Source organism: Hippoglossus hippoglossus, chromosome 17, assembly GCF_009819705.1.
Source record: "Hippoglossus hippoglossus isolate fHipHip1 chromosome 17, fHipHip1.pri, whole genome shotgun sequence".
NCBI classification, from domain to species: Eukaryota; Metazoa; Chordata; class Actinopteri; order Pleuronectiformes; family Pleuronectidae; genus Hippoglossus; species Hippoglossus hippoglossus.
In genome coordinates this window covers 21,947,615-21,972,130 of record NC_047167.1, presented here as the reverse complement: position 1 = coordinate 21,972,130, position 24,516 = coordinate 21,947,615, and the positions used below count along the sequence as shown (strand labels likewise).

The 24,516-nt window shown below is 41.7% G+C and overlaps 1 protein-coding gene across 3 annotated transcripts; it reads left to right on the top strand.

The window, feature by feature from the left end:
• Nucleotides 1-4,611: 4,611 nt before the first annotated feature.
• LOC117777730 (integrin beta-1-like) lies at nucleotides 4,612-23,724 on the top strand. 3 transcript variants are annotated; one of them, XM_034612622.1, is made up of 17 exons: nucleotides 4,710-5,055; nucleotides 14,009-14,075; nucleotides 14,599-14,684; nucleotides 16,018-16,237; nucleotides 16,399-16,569; nucleotides 16,646-16,884; nucleotides 17,000-17,155; nucleotides 17,325-17,420; nucleotides 17,533-17,622; nucleotides 17,776-17,916; nucleotides 18,485-18,687; nucleotides 19,007-19,245; nucleotides 19,324-19,546; nucleotides 19,793-20,025; nucleotides 20,145-20,311; nucleotides 21,327-21,410; nucleotides 22,400-23,724. In XM_034612622.1, the coding sequence occupies exons 2-16, from the start codon at nucleotides 14,009-14,011 to the stop codon at nucleotides 21,402-21,404; spliced, it is 2,409 nt and encodes an 802-aa protein (XP_034468513.1). In that variant the 5' UTR covers nucleotides 4,710-5,055; the 3' UTR covers nucleotides 21,405-21,410; nucleotides 22,400-23,724. The 3 variants fall into 3 exon arrangements, with proteins under 3 accessions (XP_034468515.1, XP_034468513.1, XP_034468514.1); XM_034612623.1 differs by having other exon boundaries at nucleotides 4,711-5,055; nucleotides 21,327-21,404; XM_034612624.1 differs by lacking the exon at nucleotides 21,327-21,410 and having other exon boundaries at nucleotides 4,612-5,055.
• The last annotated feature ends 792 nt before the right edge of the window (nucleotides 23,725-24,516 follow it).

Below are 24,516 nucleotides of genomic sequence, written 5' to 3'. Positions count from 1 at the left end.
TGAAATGTAAAAAACGTTTCTCACTGACAAACAAAATGACTGTTGAACGTTTGGCCTGAAACGTGTCCAGAGTCAGAAAGACTTCACCAGAGAGGAAGTGGAAGGCTCTGACCCAGAATCAACGTTTGCTGTGACAATGCTGTGTGTGTCTGTGTCTCCAGTGCTGACTATCAGAGGAAGGATTTATACATGAACTTTTATCAGAGTCACCCGGCGACAACAACGATCATCATCACGTCCTGGAAACGACAAACAGAATCAAGTCTCGTTTTTTAGAACCAAGATGAGTTCATCAGAGCAGAGCAGAGACCCAACGGGGAAAACCCAGTAAACCATTCAATTCAAATACAAATTTTTATTTCTTTTCATTATTTAAAACAGGTGAAAGTCGGATTTGCAGTTAAAATACTGTGGTTTGATTCTTTCCTGTTTGTGTTACTCACTGGGAACGACCCAGACCAGTGTCCATCTCACGGCAGAAAAGAGGTTAAAACCGACTTCTTCTATAAATTCTGTTTCTTTTCATCATTTACAACCGGTTGTAAAAATGTAATTTGCCGTTAAAAACACTGGTTTGTTTCTTTTGCTTTTTACCTGAAGGAATCTGCTTCATAAACTCCACTCATCTGACTTTAATCTGCATTTTAAATCCGGGAGCATGTTGGTAACTGTCAATCAATCAATCAATCAAATTTTATTTGTATAGCCCATATTCACAAATCACAATTTGTCTCATAGGGCTTTAACATGGTGTGACATCCTCTGCCTGTCAACATTTCAGAAAGGTGCAAAAGGGTTTTATTCACCGTGTCCTCTTGAAAATTGGATTTTATAAACACGCAGGTTTTTCTTTGCTCCATAATCAGCGTCTCATTTGACGAGTATTAAGTTAACTGTCAATATGGCAAAAGGCAGAAAATTGAATTAAACTGACTTGTTCTTACTTTAAATTGTTCAGTGAACGTTGGTTTTAAAAAACTAAAAACAATAACCTTTGTGTTAATATTCCTGCTTTGTTCTGTTTTAGCTTCCATCAAACGTTTCATGTTCACACTGCACGTCACAGGTTTAACAAGTTGTGAGTTGTTTCTGCACACGAACCTGTTTTCAAACAACAAGACTCAAAATGTGAAGCGAGACTGTGGCCCAGCGGTTCGTTTAGAATCGATTCTCGGGCCCATTTTTAAGGTTTTTCTGTTTTGCCGTAAAAAGAAACTTCCTCAGTTGATTGATTTGAATCAGATCCTCGTCTGGTTTCAGTAAACGAACACGTCACATCAAACGAAGCTGCTCTGGCTGTTGAGAGGCTCCTGATTCTCACCGGTTCAGTCCTCTTTCTTTGTGTTTTTGAGTCTGACGGGAACTTGTGTGTGTGTGTGTGAGTCGGTCACGTGTTGATAAAACTCTTCCTCCTGAGCAAGAAAGGATTCTGCAGCACTCGACGTGAAAACAAATGTTGCACTGATATATTTAAAAAAAATCTATGTGTTTATGATGTTGATTTAAAAAGAGAGAAGGGAGGTAGAAGAGTGTTATTGTTGCTTCTTTCTAACAGTTTCAGATGACAGTGTTATGATTCTGAAATGTACAATTTACAGAGATGTTTTTCATTCTGGAAAAAGCTTATATCGTCTCTTTGAAACGTAACAATTTTATTTACCTGGTATAATATCACTTTGTCTTTTTGTACCGTCACTGATGTACGTGCCATTGTTTTTTTATTTTCATTTCATTTTTTCCCCCCCTTGTATGACAAGAAAAAAAGGTTTTATTTTCAATACTGCTTCTGTAATTTTTTGCTGTCTCAGATCCAGAAAAAAAACAAGAAAGGAAATAAGAAAGTTTAAAAAAAGATAATTATGGGGACAAAGTGAGGCCTTAAGTGACTAAAAGTATTGTTTGTACTTTGACTTTCTGGTCAGCACCCACACTCATCCGTCCCTGTCGTCTCAGACTCTCATCATTGACTATTACATTCCAAAGAATTGGATCAAATAAATGTTTTAAATAAAACATGCTTGACTGTTTCTTTCCAGCTTCACAGAGAATGGTTTGTTTTAAAGGGTCAATTTGCTCAAATTACAAACTAAGCAGACCGTATATAAAGATCATTCACTGTAAATAAATATGGACGACACATCTCCCAGTATCCAAAAATGAAAACAAATTATCCCGGACATAAACAATGACATCTTTTGCCGCTGACGCCATTTGGAGCCACAGTCTGCGCATTAGCAGCTAGTGGGTGATTTACACAATATTATGACATTATTGTATCAATTAAATAAACCCAATATCAATAAATGTTTGTTATATATAACATAATCACAACAGCCCTAATACCAACGTATTGAGAGGGAAATGTTTGTTTGAGAAATTCTATACCTTGTTACCAGTTTACTATTGTTTTTGATGTTAGTTTACAAGAAACAAGAAACTTTATATTTTTACAGGAAATTACACTTAAGTTTCATTTAGGGAAAGAAAAATGCTTTTTCAAAGATTTAATACTATTTAATATTTTTAATATTAAACACACACACAGTCTGTTTTATTGTTTTTCACACCGTGCACTGCTCCTTTATTTCCTCTGTGTCCAGGACTGTGGATCGATAGTGAACATCAACAGGAGGAGGATCAATAATGTACATCAACAGCTCACTCACAACTCAAGTGGATTTAATGCACATTTAATAAAACATGTGCAACTTAGCAGAGCACTTTGAGTTGTGGTTCAAATGTGCGATACAAATAAAGTTGTGTATGTAGCCTAACTCCCTGCTGAAGTGTGGAACATTAAAAATACTCTGTCTTATTATGTTCCTGGTCTGTTCCTGGCCTGTTTGCCATGCCCTGCTTCCACCACAGTGTGGCAGTACCGCCTGTAGAAACATTCAGATTCACACACTGAAGAGTTGGTCTTTGTTATAAAACTGTTTCAAGTTTCATGACCCACATTAACTGACAACTTTCTCCTCAGCTCAGCGACGATCACATGCAAGATGACGTGTCCTGCTCAAAATGGTGCCACAATACCAATATGTATGATATTGATGATTGGATTATTATTATTGATGCACTAACGTGTCAGCAGTGTGTTAACGGTCACTGATTTGTATGCAGTTATTCATATGTTATTTTAATACATAAACATGCAACATATATAAGCCCAGGTTTTATTTGTACAATCCTGTAATAAGTTACTGTCCTTTTGCACAGCTAACACAAAAAGTACAACATGTCCCTGTTAGCGAAGACAGTATAAAGTATCTAATACACTTGTACTTGTATTAATTCTGCTGAATATGTAAAAGAAGTGGAGATCGCAGCAGATTGAAGTTGTGATGAATGTGTGTGGAGCTGAAACTCAGCAGACTCTCCCTGGACTAATGATGTGAGGCATGTGCTGGGCTGAGTGTGTGGTGATGTGGAGATGTAATGGAGATGGTGACTTCATGTGTTGTTTGACCAGCTGCTGTGTTCTCATCACACACAGATTACTGAGACTAAATGTGGGAAGCTCATCTTCGTGCCCTCACTCTGAAAAAAGGGAAGTGGCTTTTTCAGCATGTGTGTGAACGTTTTGGCTCATGTTTGTTTCCCACGTTGCTTTTTTACGCCTCCTTTATTTATTTATTTTTCACCAAACTGTTGAAGGAACATTTTATTTACGAACACTTTTGATTAAACGCTGGTTTTTCTCAGATTATATTGTCATAATGTTAAATTTAAAGCAACACTATGTAACTGTTACTGAGCAACAGCGCCCTCTGCAGCAACACATGGTGATTCATTCAGTTGCGCTTCATCTGATGTGTTAGGTTACTATTGACCCGCAGGGCTGGAATATCACAGGAAGTGGTTAATGTTAGTGGAAAACCAGTGGTACGCCACCAGGAAGTATGCATAGACTCCAGACTATCAACAAATGGAACCGAAACCGAAGTGGTGAATGTCACCAGACGCTTTTTGGGAAGCGAAATCTGAGACTGGGCTGTAATGGGCACAGGGAGAGTTTATATCTGGTATTATCATTTCTGGGTTTGAATTAGATGTCTGTCTCCTGCATTAACTTCTCTGTTTTTATTTCTATTTCTATCAGTGTTTCCTCCTTGTCCGTTTGTTTGTTTTTGTGCCGGATCACACAAAATGGATTTCCACGAAACCTGATGGAGGGATATGGTGCAGGTCAGGGGAGATCCTGTAGATTTTCACCATTTTCTCAAACACAAGATTATGGATCTTGATGAAAAAACAACTGGGCCACTTTAAGCTCAGGTGCATTTGGTCCGGGCCACAAGAAGGCCAGGGATGCTACATCATCGCCAGAAGTGGTCCACATCCGTATGCCATCTGAGTGACATTATATGTGTAGTGATTGTATGTTTCTAATAAACATTTAAATCTGAAACACTCAATTAAACTACCTGAAACCTTTTCTTAAATATGAGTTAATGTTAAGCTTAGGTTCATTTCCAGCACGCAGGCACGCACCAAAACTAACTGCACCTAGATTAAAGCTGCCTGGTGAATGTGTCACAGAGGTTACTTGTGTAGACACGTGTGTGTAATTGTGTTAAAACGTCAATACTTTGTGTGTTCACGTGCGATCTGAGGCTTGTCACCACATCCGAGGTGACAGTGAGTTCACCGCTCACCGGTGTGCTTGTTCCTTCGCCCCCTACGCGCCGCGGCTCCTCCTGCGGAGGCGGGGTTAACGGGAGAACAGGGGTTTGTTGAAGCGGGGCTCTAACGGGAGAAGAAACCCAGAGAAAGGAGCCGACACGTCTGTAACGCGTTGGGACTGAGCCGCGGACTGTCTGGCCCTTGTCTAACTTTGAACATAACCCACATGTACCCGGGTTAACTCCCAGCCCCCGCAGCCCACCCGTGCGTCCATCGGCCGGCTCGTCGCGGCGGTGCGGTCCCTGGCGGAAACAAAGCGGACCCTCTCCTCGCTCGTCCTCGGTGAGCGTCCCCGCTGAAGAAGTCACTTTTCTGGGGCTAATGTTGCTCTGAACCATCGAGGAAACCACGTTAAAGCGTCGACACAAGGTGGGTGACGGTGTTTTAACCCGCGTTTAACCCGGTCTGCCATGTTTTACCCGAGTTAAGTCGATGTAAAGGGGGGGGGGGGAAGCTGCCGTGCCTCCTCCTCGGGGGCTAAACTTTGGGTGTGGGTTAACGATAACCAGCTAACGGCTAAAAGACAGTTAACTTAGTCTCGGCCCCCGTGACGTCCCGCGGGTCTGTTTCTAACAACACGTCAAGTTAAATGTTGGTTTCTAATCTAACTAGTCCCCCTTCGGTGAGTCGGGTTTGGGCTTTGGTGGAGAAACTAGGCCCCAGTGGTCGCTTTGTAGGACCGGAGAGGCCATGAGTGGATATAACCTGTGATTCACCAGCTCGGGATCTCTAGTTCAACTCGTTTCTTACTAAACTAGGTTAAACTTCACACGTCGGACTTTAAAACTAAACTTTGAATGCAGCTTAAACAAACAACTTGTTGAGACTTTTCTGAGTGGCTTTGATTCAAAGGAACTTGTTGGGTTGATGCTTTTCTTTGTCACGCGTGATAATTGAGTGAAACTCTTCAAATCGCGTTGGGATGATGAGGATTCAAATAAAAAAAACTACTTTCACACGTTGAATCTGTAAAACAGTGAAAGGAGAAAATATTTGGTTGGCTTGTCGATAACGGAAATAATCCCAAGTCCCATCCTGATATTCTGTTAAGGATCTTAAAATGTTTTTTATTGTGTTGGTGCTCTTATTTTGTACTTGAAGCTAACCCTTGGTGTGGTTGCCTCATCGCCTATGACGAATGATTTCAAAATCATTAATCTGGATTCTTTACTTGTCTGGACCCGCTTGGGAAAACTTTTGGGTCCATTTGCCAAAGACGACTCTTTCACATCTGAAAGGTGGACTGAGTATAACTTGTGAAGATTCTCACCTCCGGGCAGATTATACACAAGGGAAAGAAAACCTCAGCCGTAAACATCTGAGTGTAGTCAAACATGTAACGGATATCCTGTGACAGACCACAGCTGGACCCCAGTCTGGTCAGACTACATTGTGGACTGTGTAAACTGTGGCTGGAGATACAGACGCACTAAGGCGTCTTTAAGCAGCCCAGATTGGTTAACCAGAGTCGAAAGCCTCTTGTTCAGCCTTGCCCGCAGCTCCGACTCAGGACTGTTGACTCTGCAGTAGTTGGACAAGATTGGTCTCGTCTGCCTCGTTCACTTCCTGTAAAGGAATCGTAGCCTGGGGGGGTTGTTTTTTCTCTCTCCTCCCTGGTGAGGCTCGGGACTGAGTTTAACTTGTAATCTTTGCTTCCCGAGTTCTTGCTGCAAGACCTTATTTAGTGACATGGGAATAAAATGTTTTGGGGTAATTACTGGCCCGGCTTTCAGACAGCATCGTAATGACATAGCAACAGCCCCGTATCGAGGTGTTAAAACCATGTGTTTCTGATCTTGCACAGCATGTACACATAACATAGATACAGACAATATACACCAGGCCTGGGAATTTACTTTAGAACAGACGTGTCTGTAGGCTACAGCAGCTCCCTGTAGTTCACTGAGTCACTTCCCTTAGTTACATTGTTTTGTTTAAACACAGCTTGACTTGTCCAGGAGCAAGGAGTGTCTGGGGCAGTTTAAAGGGTCATTCTGCGTTGCTCAACACCAGGCCTTTACCCCCAGCTCGCCAGAAATGAGTCATGGATGACGACTCTTCCAGGGATAGTCGGATGTAGCTTGTGGGAGTGGAGTATGTTTGCAGGGTATGTGATCATACTTTTAAAATAATTGTCACCATATTCCTTGTTTGGAGGTCTGAGCCAGTGGTAAAATGTTGAGAAGTCACGGCAGAGACATGGGAAGTTTCAAACTGCCTGAGAGGATGCTTCACAACATAGATTTAAACCTGCAAGTACTTATTATTATTATTATTATTATTATTATTATTATTATTATTATTATTATTATTATTATTGCCTCCACCTAGGAGGTTGTGTTATTGCCCGTGTCAGGACATGGCCCAAGAAAGAACTTGAACTTCTTATTTAACATTGTGAGATATGGTGTTTTTTAAAATTAATATTTAGACCAATATCTCAAGGAGTTATTCATTGATTTAATGATGTTTCATAACAAACTCTTTTTACAATGGGCCATGCATGTTGTCGGTGTGTTTGGTCTCAACCAGCTCCTGAGGGAAAGATTTGTCTCTTGAGCTGCTAAATGCTGCAGCTACTCTCTGAGTCTTTCTGCTGTCTGGTGCTGAGCAGATGCTGTACGGTGGCTTTTTAGTTTACATCAAACTGACCGTGTAAACTCAAGTTCAAGTCAGAGAAGTGGAAAAAGCACCAAATATTTCAGTGACGTAGTTTTTCCACGACATCTTATGGAGCTAGTGAAGCTGGAATGCATTATCTCATCTCTCTGAGGAGGCCTGGAGGATCAGGATCTCCTCCACATGATAGCCAAACTCCAAACAGGTCTTTCAGTTCATTCAACAACTTCAAATAAAACAGCCTGGATTTAACTCTTTCTAGAAACCTTCATCTACACCAGCTACTCAGCTGTGGGACTCCCTGCAAGGAGTCATCTTAAGTTTGTTTTATTATAAATTCTATCGTTTTTGTTAAAGTACTCCGCAGTTTTGTTTTCTAAAGGTGCTTTATTAATGCCAGACGTTCAAACTGTCAACCAGATTGAACACATTCCTTTTCGATGCTTTGTCTCAAAACCCCAAAGACGTCACCTGTTAAAACTCCTCTAGCTTGACAGGCCTTCAGTATGAAGCCACATGGCAGATGTTGGGCTGGATGAATGAAGTGTTCCTGTTTGTACGTTGGGTTTCCATTTAACAAGCTTCGCTTGCTGTAGGAAGTGAGATCTTCCTCCTGATCCTTCAGTTGGGGGAGAAAAGTGATGTCTGGGTGTGGTTTAATCAACAAAATGGCTGCAGAGTCGTGCTGAGTTGTTTGGGGACTTAATGGACTGAGAGCCGACTGTGACTTTCAGCAGCAGGTGGGGGGGCCGGCTGGTCGCCCGGGTGGCAAACAGAGCTGGGTGTGAGGGGGGGGGGATGGGCACCTCACTTTGGACTAACAGATGACCCACCCAGCATGAACAATGCTGACTTGTGTTGCACACAACCTTTCACTTCATGTTTCTCACAAACATTCTTGACATAGTTGTGCAACATTTATAATTTGAATGTGACAGACAAAACATAAATCTGACTACATGTCTTTTGCTCATATCGCTGTTAGATCATTAGAAATAAATATTGTACTCCTGAGGTTTGCATTGTGATTTGTTACCGGCTGTAACAGGGTTTCTACACAGGTTTAAAAAGACTAAAATTCAATAATCACAAGATTTTATAGATCGATACGTCTGTGCTTTGTCAAAACAATGTTTAAAATGTCAATTCTGTAAAGACATCCGACCTCTTAAAACCGAACCTCCATGTTCTTATGACATCTACACATAAACCATAAACTCATATCATCCACAGTCTAAACATTCACAGATGTGCTCCGCTCCACCTTTAGACAACACTTTTTAAAAGCTCTGAGTTACAGCAACACGTCACAGAGGAAAGTCTGACACTCTGCAAAGCTTATAAACATATTTTACTCTTATTCAGATAATTCAATTCTTTCTCTTGAGTGACATCCACACATTAACTGCATCTGCACCCACAGACCACCAGTTAATGACACCTAGTTTCTTTGCCACTCCCAGTGGATTGCAGTTTTGTGGTAGACTAAATCTAACTGACATAAAAACCCAATATACCTTATTTTGCTGATAACAGAATGTCTGGTGGCCCCACCAAGAGGAAGTCTCCTGAACCAGACTTTGCTCAGACATCTTATATGTCGGCAGATAAAGCACTGTAACACCATTAGTGGGCAGAGGAGGAGGTAAACAAGGAAGCAGTGGTGACACACAGATGCAGGGTCTGAGTCAAAGCCCTCATGGTCACCTCCTGTTTTTAAGTTTGACTCAAGCTGATTCTGTGACTTGGGAAAAGCCAGAAAGAATAAACATGACTGTACGCAGCAGATCACTCAAATGACGTAAGGCTAAAGAGCATATTTCTTTAAAGGAACCCCAGTCTATTTTCTTGTATGTATGTATGTATATATATTTATATATCTCTAGTAAGTAGTTATATCGCTGAACTCTTAATCAAAATCCTCCTTTATACACATTCTTGATATGTGTAAATCTACCTGTGATTGACATCGTATTTTTTATCAGAAGTTATGTTTGTCATGCGTCTCTCGTTCACCACAGTATTTCCACTGTGGAGTCTGCGGAGGTCTCGTGCACGGTGTCGATTCTTTGTAGGACAGAGCAGAAGAATGCTGTCTGTGCATTTACATGAGACAGCGTGACTGTGGCCCCTGAGGCGAGTTTTCAGGCTGCAGGTTGAATCAAAGTGCCACTGACCTGTCTGAGCCCGATGGCAGCACTGAGCGGAGCTGAGTTACACACGGCTTCTCCACAGCAGCTGTTTGAAGAGATTCTGTATAAAACACTTGTCAGGGACTGAGCATAACTCCCACTGCCTATGTGGAAAACTTGGCTGTTGTATTAGTTTATATATAGCTTGCAAACAGGAAGTGTTTGCAGACACATACAAACCATCATAAATACAAAATTAACAGCAAACACCTGACAGATGATCACTATTCAGCGAGAGAATGATTAGCTAAAGTTGGCAACATGTACATCCTGGTACAGACAATGCAACGCAATGTTTTCCATGATTACAGGCACATGCAGTGTAAGACATCAAGTAGGTGGCCCAGCCGACGGGACTGATTCCAGCCCAAACTCATTTAATATCATTTGTACGAATCCGTCTAACCGCTAACTCCCATAACTTTGCCGGCCAAGCTCATTCCTGTACGTCATATTCAGATTTCCAAACCATGCCACAAGGACTGATTTGACAAGACTGGAAGTCTGGAGAGGAAATACAGTCTCATCCACCAAGACCTTGCTCTGTGTTCCTATATAATCACACATCCATACTTGAGAAATGCCTGGAAAAACCGGGGTCTCGGTTACTGTACTCTCATTGGAACGAGCTGCTCTGGTTACTGTCAACAGAGGCTGGACTGTAAATGAAAAACTGTGGCGTTAATATCCACCACCGGGAACACAAAGCATGTGCCGGCTCCGGCTTCTACTGTCTGACCATACAAAGTCATGAATCGATAGTTTACTCCCGTTAATCTAAATATTAAGCTCTCGGGTCTGTCATCGCAAAGACTCAGTCCATAGTTTCTGCTTGACGATATTGTAGGGGGGTTAAAAATGTGGATGAGTGGAGCGTGACACTGTTTAAGAAAAGTTTGTTAACACATCTTCTCACCTACACTGAGTGGTTCAGTATCATCTGCCACTTGCGCTGCTTTCAGACATGTACAGGAGTCGTGGCATGTTGCTGAAATCTTCTGCAGGGGCTGTATTTAATAACTCAAAGGTCCGAGTCATTTGCTCCGGAGAGTTCCTTCAGGAATTTTCTATCCAGTTGATTAGAAACACTTGAGTTTGTGTTAAACACAGTTAGCTATGCTTTTTAACTGAGTCAAACTTTCTCTGAGTTCCACACACACACGTTAGACCTTCCTGTATCGTGTCACAGTCGTAAGGAGCAGTATTACCACTGTGCATTATGATTCAGTGTCCTCACGGCGTGGCTCTCAGCTCTTATCAGCTGTGGTCCCGCCATTTCCGTTGACACAGTGACGTCTTCGCCAACGGCCAGACTCTCACTATAGCTCTGAGTTGCTGTTGAGACAGTGACAATTTCAGGTTGACTCATCATGAGATGTACAGATGATATGACTTCAGTTAATATTAGAGCCAGACAGATATGGATTTATATATAGGGACTGTTATGTCGGCTGATGTGTATTTGAAAAAGGAAAAGGTCCTAAGATATCATTATTGAACCTTTATGACAAAGAAATGTAGTTGAGGTTTGATATTTTAGTTTATCCATATTATTATAAATGACTATAAATAAAAAGAAGACATAAAAATAACTGAATATATATAGAAGTTGAATTAAGAAAATAAACTTTATTTTACATAAAATGTAAACAATCTTTTCTGCAATGTTTATACAGTAAAATAAAAATGTTCATACCAGCAAGCAGATACCAGTATGTCTGAAAGTCTCATGTCAACCAACAGATAAATCAGTCGAGCTCTTGTTAAAACACATCATCCCGAGGTTATGATTTTGTCTGCATTTGTTAGTACGACTGCGTACATATTTCTTCACTTTCTCGAACATTGTGCAATAGGGTGTTTTTCAACATTTTCTTTAATTTCTCAAGAATGATTCACGGATCTTGATGAAAAAATCTGACATTTTTGGCAACCTGGAATTTGAGAGTGTGTGTGATTTGGTGCAGATGCAAACAAAAATCCAGATCTATTAAATTTAAATGTGGTTTCATCAGGGGTATACACACTCTTAGTGTCTTTCAAGTTCTTTTTAAATTTGTGCCATCAACAAAGGAGGAGATGTAGATATTTAAATACAATGGATTCAATCTTAAGACACTATGTGAGTAAGCACAACAAGCAAACTTCTTTTCAAAGTTATCATGCACTAGGATCTCTATCAGAAATGCCAGGGCCTCCGCCTAATGTCATTATGTGGCACTCAGCCACCGGAGATCCCAAACACCCGTCCATCTGTCAGCTTGCTGCAATTTGCAGCTCGGTGCAGGACGAGCCCGGCAGCAGTAAACAATGCTGGACTCCAGGAATGTGGGGGAGGAGCCTCCATTGGGTAGAAAAGTCTTTCCAGTTGGTTTTGGTTTGAATTGTGTTAACCATCTTGCTGGGTATGTTGTGTGTTGAACGGTTTCCGTGTCGCCACAAGTTCTTGTCTGTTTCCGTTTTTTAAGTAGGAAGTATTTTTATAAAGGGGGGGCCGTGTCTATTCATCAGCAGACATGATGATTTATAAGTAAATTACATTTGTTGTCCCTGGCCAGACTTAAAAAGTTAAATAAAAATCACAATGTGCTGTTTCTGTGTTACGTGTTTTTCTTCTCCCCCCCCACTATTCTCTGAGTCGTCCAGTCTGGCATATTTAGTGTTAATCAAAGGGTTTTTCTTTGAGGTTTCAGCACAAATATATGGTTACTATCGATATAACTATCACTGAACCACTTGTGTGAAACTTGCATCTAAATTGGTCGTTGTGCTCCATTTCACAGGATGTGGGTGTTTGATGCCTGTGCCCTCCGACCCACACTGTACTGCAGCAAACATCTTACACCTTCTCACTGAGCATCTGCTGAAAAACCACTGGTTTCACTTCTGCAACAGATAATTAACCCTCAAAATATCCCTCTCTTGTGTTCATATTGTGTTTTCTGACACAGCTGGTGACTTAGCTGCTGTCAACACTGCCTGGTTTCCTCTTTGCATCTTACTGGGGCAAATCTCTGAGAAAGTTGCTCTTGAGTTTCTAAGTTTGAGGTCTGGGCAGACAGTGTGTCACTGGAGCTCAGGGGAATGGCAGCGTTTCAGGAGGAGACTGGAGACAGCCTGACCAAATATGGGAACACACACATTCACGGGAACACACCTACTTTACCTCTCCTCTTCCATGGAGCTGAGGCCCCGGCTCGAGGTTTTCACTGCACGCAACCCGTTTGAAAAGTGTTTCCAAGCTGCCGTCACACACCAACAATCTGCACTTTTGGTTTGTTATATTTTTGTAGCTCTGTTTTCTTATGTTACGTCTGGGTTGTTAATCCTCAGCAGCTCAGCTCAGTGTGGTGAAGAGGTATCGTCGGACTGCTCAGTGAACCACAGTCATTCCTTCCTGGTTATAAAATTCCATACCATTAAATCAAAGCTGCTCCTGCTGCGCTGTTAAAATCATTACATGTTTGCTGTTAGACTCATTATGAGTAATGCTGGTTCAGACTAAACACCTCAAGTGTAAATTGACTTACGCAACATTTTTATTCTCCAGTATCTGTTCCCTTCCGTCTCTTATCGATTATTTACTGATAAGCTTTTTTGAGATAATGAGCAACATTCTACATCAGCCTGCAGGAAACAACAGTGAGAAAGTATGGAGTAACAATAGTTGTTGGTAGAGGTGTTGATGAACGGCCAGATGGTGCTGGCTTAGTGTGGACCAATCTGGACCAATATGGAATAAAAGTCCACCACACTGCTGTGGTAACTGGGTCATTTCATCTCCGAGAGAAATCGTTTTTTTTGAGACTTTCCAAACCGTGAGAACTTTTTAAAGAGGGAATGGTTGTGTTAATTGTATACTTTGAAAACACAGCCTCACAAACTGTGGACTAACTTAATGTGACCAACCTAAAGGGCATATTTCTATTCCCAAGTAAAATGAAAACACTGGATCGAAAACCAAGTTTGAAAAGACGGTTTTAAAACAACACTGTAACTTTTACTTAGCAACAGCGCCCTCTGCAGCCTCGTGTGATTATTATTCTGTTAGGCTCAGTGTCTGAGCGATTAAGTGGTTTTCATGTTGAGAAAAAACAAAGGCGATCAATCTCTTGACTGCATCGTCCCACCTTCACTCTTCAACTTGCTGGAGCTGATTCTGACAGTTGAAGCTGTGACTCAGTTCTTCTCACAGGAGATCGAACCCACTCGTTCAGGGAGTGAAAGAGGAAACTTTCTCCTTATTCACACTCACTCAACCATCAAACTCATTTAAAAAAAAAAACCTTCTCTTCTCTGTTTGCACACACGTTGGTTGTGTGACCACATTATTCTGCAACAACAACAAAATGCCTGATTGTTACGCAAACTTTTTTGGGCTACGTTACTCCACTGACCATCTTGACTGTCCCACATCATCTTTGCAGGCGCTCACATTTTTCTAAACACACGTATGTGCCTTTTTAAAAAAACGTGTCGCGCTTTATATCTTTATATTTTTCTCGTTACAGATGGATTTGCGGTTACTGTTAATAGCGTCTTTATCAGCCGTCCTCTGCAGCAGCTGGGCACAGCAAGGTAAGAACACAGACATTAATCTGTTTGGATTATTCTCCTTATCTTAAATATTAGACATCAGCTAATTCATACAGTAGCATCTTTCAGCTCTGCGAGTGCAATACACTGACTGTACTGTTATTTGTTAAATTGTGCTGATTCAGCATGCTTTGGCTTTTTATTTGTTAGATATTGAACACCTTTTTTTTTTTTTAGACAAGCCTGTGGTTTTAAGACTAAAATGCAAAACAGTGATAAAAGCTACAACTTGCTTTCTTCTTCTTTTTTCTTCTTCAAATGTTACATTTCTTAATCCGTGGTTTTAAGACTGTGGGACCAGTTGGTTAATGGTGGGAGTCCTTTTTTATTGATTTATTTTTTTACGAGGTGAAGTCATCTGTTGGTGAGCTGCCTCGAGCTTTTCTCAGCATGACTCTTCGCTGGAAAGAGGTTGTGTTTTGTTTTGCGAAAAAAACCTTGGCTGGTTTTGCTTAGTGAACAAATGGAAATTTTCTGTTTCGTCATCTTGTGCCGTCTCTTTCAGAGGGAAGCATATGCATCAAAGCAAACGCCCAGTCATGTGGGGAATGCATTCAGGTGGCCGAGATGTGTGGATGGTGCTCCGATGTGGTGAGTTGAATCCCTGAAGCTGCCTCTCAACTATTTTATCGCATGAACGAAAAATTATCTTTAAGATCTTAAACAATGAATGTTGCACGGTCGGTTTCCTCTGTGGTTTGTTTGGGAGCATTGTCCCATGCACAAAGCTGGTCATAAGTGTACAAAGTTCAATAAATAACACTAATACATTTAATAATATTTTTAAAAATATGTGTACGACAGAATAGAGTCACAGTTTGATTGATTTTAAACAAATAATCCAAAGATACTATGATTTATATTTGACAGAATATGATTGTTATACCTCTGTGCAGGTGTCAGCCATGGCTGTTGTTATTTTTTGTGTTTTTCGTTTGTCCTGAACATGATCTCAAACTGTTTCCTCCCGAAAATGTCCAGAATATTGTGTGTGTGGACATTCTTCGGACGCCAAATTATTTAAAAGGGGAAAGAAAACGTCTGCAAGAGTGTAAACGAGACCGGGGAACAGTCGCACTAATCTGACTCAATCTGTCTGTCACCTCATGTTATCTACATTATTTACTCCCCCTGTGAACTCTGGGTTCCTCACAACAATGACTCTTCTCTTTCCGTGGTTTTTAAAGTTTTATATAAATCTGATCTGATGTTTTCTGTCAGTTTGCAGGGGTGATTTAAAAAAAATAGTCTTTGTGAATCATGGGGTTTTGAAAGAACTGGGTCAAAGAATCATTTTAGTTTTGACTGAGTTCATTGTCTCAAGTTCTCCTCCACTTTGCCTTGTGGGATATCATGTGCATCTAATCTATATTCTTATTCAGGCCTGGCAGTCATCTGTTTCTCCTTATCCCCCCCGCTTACAAACAACGGCCTAAAGAACGGACTGTTCGAAACAGAATATGTCAAATTGATCCGTTTTGCAGGGGCCTCGTTGAAAAAGATACTCAGTCATGTTAAAGATCCTGTAAACTTGTATCTGCAGTAATGATGCCCTCAGAGGTCAGTGAGTTTCATAGTTTAACTTTCACAAAAGTAGAGATCTTTTGTTTTTCTACAAAATCTTAATTGAGTGAGTCTGTAAAATAACAAATTATTGTTTTATGGAAAGTCGTGTTCTTCCTGTTGCATGTTCTCAGATACTGTGCAACTTGTCAACAAGTTTCTTCATGTCTGTCCCACCAAGACAAATTCCATGGAAACGCTCCAGATGTTTCTGAACATGCGTCACACGTGGAAATGACTTATTATTATATATTTTTGTGTTCTCATTAACAAAGCTTGAGAAATATTACATATGAAATTAGTTGTAGTATAAATTTTACTTGAAATAATCCTCACAATGACCTCTTTTACTCTTCTGCAGAAATTCCTCACAGTGGGTGAATCCAAGTCGGCCCGCTGCGATGACCTGGAGTCGCTGAAGAAGAGAAAGTGCAACGTGACCACAATCGAGAACCCACGCGGAAGCTTCGAAATCAACACGGACAGGCCGGTCACCGACCGCAAGAACGGGGCTGCGAACCTGAAGCCTGAGCAGATCACCCAGATCCAGCCACAGAAACTCACACTGACACTCAGATCTGGTAAATGTTCAACAAGAAGTGTCTCAAACTGTTAAACCTTCCAGTGATTTTTCAGAAAATGTCCAGAACAACTCACTCAGATATTTGCATGTGTCCCCTCTGGAACATTTCAGTGGAAAAGAAGCTTTACTGTAAATTAATTATCATCTTCTGTTCTCAAGGTGAGCCTCAGACTTTTGATTTGAAGTTCAAGCGGGCTGAGGACTACCCCATCGACCTGTACTACCTTATGGACCTTTCATTCTCCATGAAAGACGATTTGGAAAACGTCAAGAACCTCGGCACTGACCTGATGAGGGAAATGCAGGAGATCACAACCGACTTCAGGATTGGTGAGTAAAAACTCGACTCACTAAAGGGACAATAAACATGAGAAAAGTAGCTGAGAGAAATTCTCCTCCCTTTTAGGTTTCGGCTCCTTTGTGGAGAAGACGGTCATGCCTTACATCAGCACCACGCCAGCCAGGCTCATCAACCCCTGCACAGGGAACCAGAACTGCACCAGCCCCTTCAGCTATAAGAACGTCCTGAAGCTGACGAACGACGGAGACGAGTTCAACCGGCTGGTCAGTCAGCAGCAGATCTCAGGAAACCTGGACTCTCCAGAGGGAGGCTTCGACGCCATCATGCAGGTGGCGGTCTGTGAGGTAAGACGGGGCGAGACCTGATGTGTGTTCTAGCTTTTGCATCAAGGGTCAGCAATCAGTATAGTAATGTGAATGAGTAAAACTAATGAGGAGACTCTTGTCTTCATCTTACCAGGAGCATATCGGCTGGAGGAACGTGACTCGTCTGCTGGTGTTTTCCACCGACGCTGGTTTCCACTTCGCTGGAGACGGCAAACTGGGCGGCATCGTCCTCCCCAATGATGGGAAGTGTCATCTGGAGAACAACATGTACACCATGAGCCACTACTACGTATGTAGTTTATCATTTATTCAACACGCATAATGTTTCATCCTCGTACTAATGGTCTCAATTTATTATTGATGTTAGGAGTTGACTCTTGCCAGAGACAAAAATATGAATAAAAGAAGAACTGCATGGTCTAATGTGTCTGTGGTCTGTGTGTGTGTGTGTTTTTCAGGACTACCCCTCCATCGCACATTTGGTCCAAAAACTGAGTGACCACAACATTCAGACCATCTTTGCTGTCACTCAGGATTTCCAGCCTGTTTACAAGGTAAACGTTGTTTTATCTAAACTGTACTGAAAAACCTTGTATTTGATTTATGTCATAAGTGATGTGCGTCGTTATTATTTGTTCATTGTCTTTTCACCTTTGACACTTACAGGAGTTGAAAAACCTGATTCCTAAATCAGCCGTTGGAACGCTGTCCTCCAACTCCAGCAACGTGATCAAACTCATCATTGATGCTTACAATGTGAGTCACTACCTTTTCAGGGATGACTTGTGGTTTTAATCAGAATTTCTGCTTCCCCATGTTTGTAATTCGTGTACATTCACCTTGGATAAATCCGTCAATCAAAACTGAAGAGTGAGCACTGGATCTCTTTCTCTCTTGTCTTTGGGACAGTCTTTGTCATCTGAGGTCATTCTGGAAAACGGCCGGCTGCCAGAGGGGGTGTCCATGACCTATAAGTCCATCTGTAAGAACGGCGTGGAGGGGACGGGAGAGAATGGCAGGAAATGCTTTAACATATCCATCGGAGATGAGGTAAATACCAGCGTTTTGGCTGCAGTTTGTGTACACGCATGAAAATTAAACAAATGGAAAAAGAGCAAAATTAAAATTCTTAAGGATCTCAGGTCAAGTGGAACCCAGGTAGCACAGGGGAGGTGTTAATGGTTTCTCCCACTGGTTGAGGGAAACTTGTAGAGCTCGACCAGTATGGATTTTCGGGGTAGGGAAATATGATACCAATAAATCGGCTTATGAAATACAATTTTGGCGAGGATGATGAGGCTTGGGTTTTTACAGAATTACAGAGATATTGAATATTATTTTAATCAAAAATCCAATCAGGAATTCACATCTTTTCTGCGTTGTTTATTCTGTATCAGCAAACAGACACATTGACATGGATATTATCAGTCAGGCCCTAGAACCTACTGTTTCAATTTGAGAGCAAACCGGGCCAAAACACAGATTTAAAAAAGTTGAAGGAATGAGAAACACTTTACAAGCTAATAAGTTGATTCATGTCTGGAAAACCGAACAGTAAACTTCAAAGCAGCCTCTTCGTCAGCTTTAATGGCCCCATAAACTCTCCTCTGGTTTCCAGGTGTCTTTCAAGATTTCCATTGAATCCCAGAAGTGTCCGTCACATGGCCGTTCTGAGGTCATCAAAATCAAACCGCTGGGCTTCACTGAGGAGGTGGAGGTGGTTCTGAACTTCATCTGCGACTGTCAGTGCGCCGCGGCCGGAGAACCGAAAAGTGAGAAGTGCCACGAGGGTAACGGGACCTTCGAGTGTGGAGCCTGCAAGTAAGTAAGGAGGCAGGAACATGTACGACGGAGTCTCAAGAAACTCCGATTTCAGTTTCCAGCTACAACTGAACATCTCTTAAAATCTGATGAGTTGAATGAAAATCTTTTTGAGTACATGATTTAGGAAAGGAAATGAGATTCTGTTTTACTGTCGCCACCAAAAAGAATCGCTCATCGGTACAGACCAGCGGTATTACCTTGAAGTTGTTGTTAACAAGACATTACATATTTTGTTCTTATTTATTTATTCTCTTCTCATATTGTTCGAAGTCGGTGTCGCACGTTATGAACTGAAAACTTCTGTCCTCCGTCTCAGGTGTAATGAGGGACGTATCGGGCGTCTTTGTGAGTGCAGCAAAGACGAAGTGCGGACAGAGGACCTGGACGCCAACTGCCGCAAAGACAACGGCACCGATATCTGCAGCAACAATGGCGACTGTGTCTGCGGCACCTGCGAATGCAAGAAGCGGGAAAATCCAGCGGAGGTTTACAGTGGGAAATACTGCGAGTGTGACAACTTCAACTGTGATCGCTCCAACAACAAGCTCTGTGGAGGTGAGGGTTGTATAAATGATATCACCTGACACCGGTTGTATTGGCGCTCTGTGGTAACCTCTGCCCGTGTTCTACCAGGACATGGACGCTGTGAATGCAGGAAGTGCATCTGCGACGCCAACTACACGGGCAGTGCCTGCGACTGCTCCCTGGAGACCTCCACCTGCCTGGCGAGGAACGGGCAGGTCTGTAACGGCCGCGGCGTTTGTGAATGTGGCAGCTGCAGATGCACCAATCCAAAATTCCAGGGTCCGACCTGCGAGATCTGTCCCACCTGCCCCGGGGTCTGCGCTGAGCACAAGTGAGTCAGACGGCTTCACTCTTGGAAATTTAAGATTCTGAAATGTTAAAGTGTTGTGTTGAGGCTGTGTTGAGACTTTAACATTTAATTTTACAAAAAAAAACAGTTGAGATTTGATGTCTTTGGTATCAAGACTTAAGTTGTTCTAAAATCGTGGGTATGCTTCTGCCTCAGGGTTTCGACCTGTGTTTCTCTGCTATCTGCCAGTTCAGAGAGTTAATCCACCCTCTGTTCACGTTTCTCCAGAGACTGCGTGCAGTGCAAAGCTTTTAAGGCCGGTGAGAAGAAGGACACGTGTGAGCAGGAGTGCAGCTACTTCGAGCTGATGAAGGTGAAGGACCGCGACAAGCTGCCACAGCCCACCGACCAGAGTTTCCCTCTGACTCACTGCAAAGAGCGAGATGCCAACGACTGCTGGTTCTACTACACCTACGCCATCAGGAATGACACCAAGGAGGTCTTCGTGGTGGAGAACTTGGGTATGATCAGAATCTTTTGTTAATGTCTCAGGAAATAACATTTATCTAGTCGATCTGTTATCTGAGCTTCTATTTTTAACATTTAATTTTCATCCCGTTTGTTTCCCGTGTTTTTTCAGAGTGCCCATCGGGACCTGACATCATCCCCATCGTGGCCGGTGTGGTAGCGGGCATCGTGCTGATCGGCCTCGCCCTGCTGCTCATCTGGAAACTGCTCATGATCATCCACGACCGCCGAGAGTTCGCCAAGTTTGAGAAGGAGAAGATGAACGCCAAGTGGGACACGGTGAGTCAGTCGCACCCGAAGCAATAAACGGCGGCTCCTCTCCTCCATGTGCAGGCTTCACTCTTTTTCAGTGTTTGAATCTCTTCCTCTTAACTGGTGTTATTTCAGCTGCTGGAAATTATACTCTGGCTCTTCTCGGGTTTTAAAAGGATTGAGTTAGAATTGTTTTTAGACTTTCCAGTTCTTCATTGAGCACCACAGTGTTGGTGTTTATGGCTGGTTAAAAGTAAATCGTCCAGAAAGTTGTGGAAACCGAACAGGCAGAATCTCCAGCTCTCTGTCCTTGATCAACCTGAGCTCCTTGCTGTTCTGTTTAGTCTCGTCTCACTGAGGGAGCGGCCTTCCCTCGGCCGACAGTGCTGCCTCTCACTGTCCACACAACACAACTGCACAACCATAAAAGGCAATGAAGCCGAGACAGAGCAGGGCTGCTGGGTGACAACTGGAGGAAGCTACACGGCTGTTGTTGTTTTCGTCACAAGAGCAGAGGTTAAGGTTTAATTTAGGAAGCAGGCCTTCACCACAGGTAGTGTTTGTTGGAACTACTTATAGACTTTACTATTTAAATAGATGTTAGCAGCTACTTCCCCAAGTTGCTCTCTTTAATCCACATAAACACAGACATATGGTTTATGATGGGATGGATATTTTTTGTTCACTTTGTTTTATTTTTAATGTTGATTTATAAAGTTTTATTTATTTTAAGAAGAATTAGATTGTTTTTATTCCCTGCTCGTACCAGGGACACTGTGGATTTTCTTTCTAAATGAAAATGAAATCTAAAGAATCAGATCACAGGAAATTCAAAACACAATATTTACAACAGAACATGTCATTATTGGCCTGTTGGAGAAATTACACAGGTAAATAAGGACTCTAACGAAATTTCTTTTCAATCTTTCCTGCTGTGCTGAGCATTTCTCCTCAGGCTGTTACTCCTGTCCTATCCACTGCTCATGTCAAATTCATCTGTTTTTCCTTTCACCTTCCCTCTTTCTTTGTTTCTCCACATTAGCAAGGAAACCCCATTTACAAGAGTCCTATTAACCAGTTCCAGAATCCCAGCTATGGGAATAAATCAGCTGCTCTTTAGGTCAAAGTTTGTATCACCTGTTGGATGCATGAACTTCCTCTGTGTGGTTTTGAACCTTGGTTGACTTGACGACAGCATGTTGTGAAATTAGCACATTTAACCAGAGGTGGCGTTGTTTGCCTTTTTTTTCTTGGCATTTTCTTTACAAGGAAAAAAAATGTTTTATTGTACATTCAGCACATCTAACATGTTTGAACAAATTGTTGCTTCAAGCCAGTAGTGTGGAAGTTGAGCGATGTGGTCACATGCACGTTGTCGTTATACTGTGAAACTGTTGGTGACACAACAACCTGAGGCCTGTGCTACGATACAGGTTCAACACACCCAGCATATCTTCTCATTATCTGGCTTCACTGAGCCGGACATTCGTGTGTGGGATAATTTTTCTTATAAGACGTCAGGGAGTTTTTATTTCATATTATTATTATTATTATTATCAGACTCCTCGTGTTGTTCTGAACTGCGAAGACGGAACAAGAGAGTAAAAGCAATATTTATTATGTATATGTATTTAGGGTTGATAAACTGAAGTCACATGAAAAGTGGAACAGCAAACTGATCCCACTGATCTACAAAAATATCTGCTGCTCTGTATTATTTGTCCCTTAAGTGTAAACTGTCCTCGTCAGGACCCTGTAGAACAATGATTCTGGTTTCCAGTGGTCTGATTGGTCAGTGGTTAGGCTGGTGATAGGTTTTTAATCTTTATCTGGAACTATTATTCCAGTTATTTATCATTGGATTTTCTGTAACTAAGCAACCTAGTAGACAATCTGCTGCTATATTAGTGTGGATGTAGCGTTGCCATGGCGATTTACCCTGATTGACCAGCACTTTAACGCTGAAAACTCCGGGTTAATCCTGAAGTTACCTCATTAACTCCTGCTTCTTAGTTCAGGCCCCTGAAACACTAAGGTTTGACGAGTGCTGTGGTTTGTTACTCCGATTCCTCAAAACTATTTTAACTCACTCACTTGTGTTTCTCTCTTTCTCAGGGCGAGAATCCGATCTACAAAAGTGCCGTGACAACTGTCGTCAATCCAAAGTACGAGGGCAAATGATGGAGCTTTGCCTTGGCTGTGTCAACACTGTATGGAGAAGAAACATGGGTCCGGGTGAAGGGGGGGGGGTTATAACGCTCTCACTGTTTGTTTGTTTGTTTTGTTTGTTTGTATGTTGTAGTCACCAAAATGATAGCAATGCATTCTGCCACTATTTCAGTTTGTTTTACTAACTTGGTTTATTTTCTATGCATCGTATGAAATGTGTACAGTCTGTGTAAATGTGGGGTTTTATATTTGATGTTGTGCTTCTGCAGAACTCGAGAGAGAAAGTGTTGTGAACAGATTTTCTTCTCTGCCACGGTACTGGCAAGGTAACGAAATGCCCAACTGTGCCTTTTTTATAGAACCGTCAAGCCATCAGTGTTTTGTTGAGGGTCTAATTGGACGTTGATGATGGGCAACAAATGAAGTGTTCCTTTCCAAATTATCGTGCACGCGTGTCGAGTTGGCGGCGATCAGTCGAGCAAAGGTTTTATTGTGTCTCTAATCCTTTTGACCGAGTAGATATCACACTTTTTTTATTAACCGTCTCTTTGGATTGAACTCTTCAAATGTAGCGCCAGTCGGCCGTGTGTGGCAGCAATGAATTGTGTACAGTACGTGTTTGGGTTCTGTGTAAAGCCATATATGTATTCACAGAACCAGGTTGTGGAGGCGTTAGTATTGTTTTGTCTGAGTGACTTATTCCATCTGAACAATCAATTGAATCGTGTCTTTTATCTCCAAAAGATATTTTCTTGCGTTGCCTTTCTAGCTGAAGGGACGTCAGTGTACAGTCGTGTTTCTGTTTGGCTCCAGGTTTTTCTTTACTCAAGTTAAAAGCCAACTCAGGTCCTGAATTCTTCACAGCGATGCCAAATACGCAAACCTGCCTTATTATTTGCTAACTAACTTAGCTTATATTGAATTGCCTTGTTTTTATTTGTAGAACATGAACTGAGTAATGGTACCAGTTTCTCTTTTTTTTTTTTTTTTTTTTTTACATGTGAGTAGTTCCACTCGGCCATTTGTCGGTGCCTCGATCAAACAATTTTTTATTGAACAGAAATAGGAATGGATAAAAAAAAAAAGTCACATAGTGTTAAAGATCACTGATGAGGGGAGGATCCCCCGATCTTTGTTCTGTAAAGAAAAAAAGGTTACACCAGTCACCATTGTTTTTAAGTGCCTTTTTTTAGTTTCTACAACACATTCACATTTGCAACTCTGTATTTCTGAAAATTATTTATTGAATAAACATTCAAAACAATTTGTCCCAACATTGTAAAGTTGTTATTGTGCAGTTACTATTTTGTGTATTGTTGTGTTTAGAGGCCTGTTATTGATGTTGCATTACAGTACATGTCATTCAAAGCAACTTCCAATCAGTGAATTCAACATCTTTGAGGGGCCACTCTGGGTTCAGTATCTTGCCCAAGGACATTTCCACATGAGCTGGGATTCGAGCCGCCGACCTTCTACCTCTCAGCCACAGCCGCCCCCTCCTTGATGTGCATGAATCTAATGGAGAAACAAGCTACAACACGAGACAGAGGAGGAAGTGGTCAGTGATCGACCCTGAGCTTGTTGAAATGAGTCGAGCAGATGAAATGTCACAAGTCCCACAGTTTATCCAACTTTAAAATCCTTGGTGACAATACATAGGTATAAGTTGGACTTTTGTTCGACTGATGAATTGATTTCTATTGATGAAAATTACTTTGTGATGTTTATAGATATTGTTTTCTCATCCAGCCCCAATATTTAACAGCAGAATAAAGATCACAATGCATATTGATTTTGCAGCATGACATCCAGTCATGGAGAAGTAAACTTCTGACCCTGATGTCCACATCGTGGAATCAGTCTGAGATCACATGATGAGACAGGAAACACTGACACACAATATTTCCAGCCCGGGTCCTCTCTACGGAGGCTGCCATGTTTCTTTACAGTAGCCAAGACTGGACAAACTAAACACCTTTTGAGTTTTTAGGACAACTGAAGGCTGCAACAAGCAACTTCACCACTAGATATCCCTAAGTTCTACACACTGAACCTTTAATATA

Coding starts and splice junctions, on each gene's coding strand:
- LOC117777730 (XM_034612622.1), top strand. CDS start 14,009: ATGGATTTGCGGTTACTGTTAATAGCGTCTTTATCAGCCGTCCTCTGC. Junction 16,885..16,999: donor TGCAGGTGGCGGTCTGTGAG/GTAAGACGGGGC, acceptor TCATCTTACCAG/GAGCATATCGGCTGGAGGAA. Junction 17,917..18,484: donor ACATATCCATCGGAGATGAG/GTAAATACCAGC, acceptor TCTGGTTTCCAG/GTGTCTTTCAAGATTTCCAT.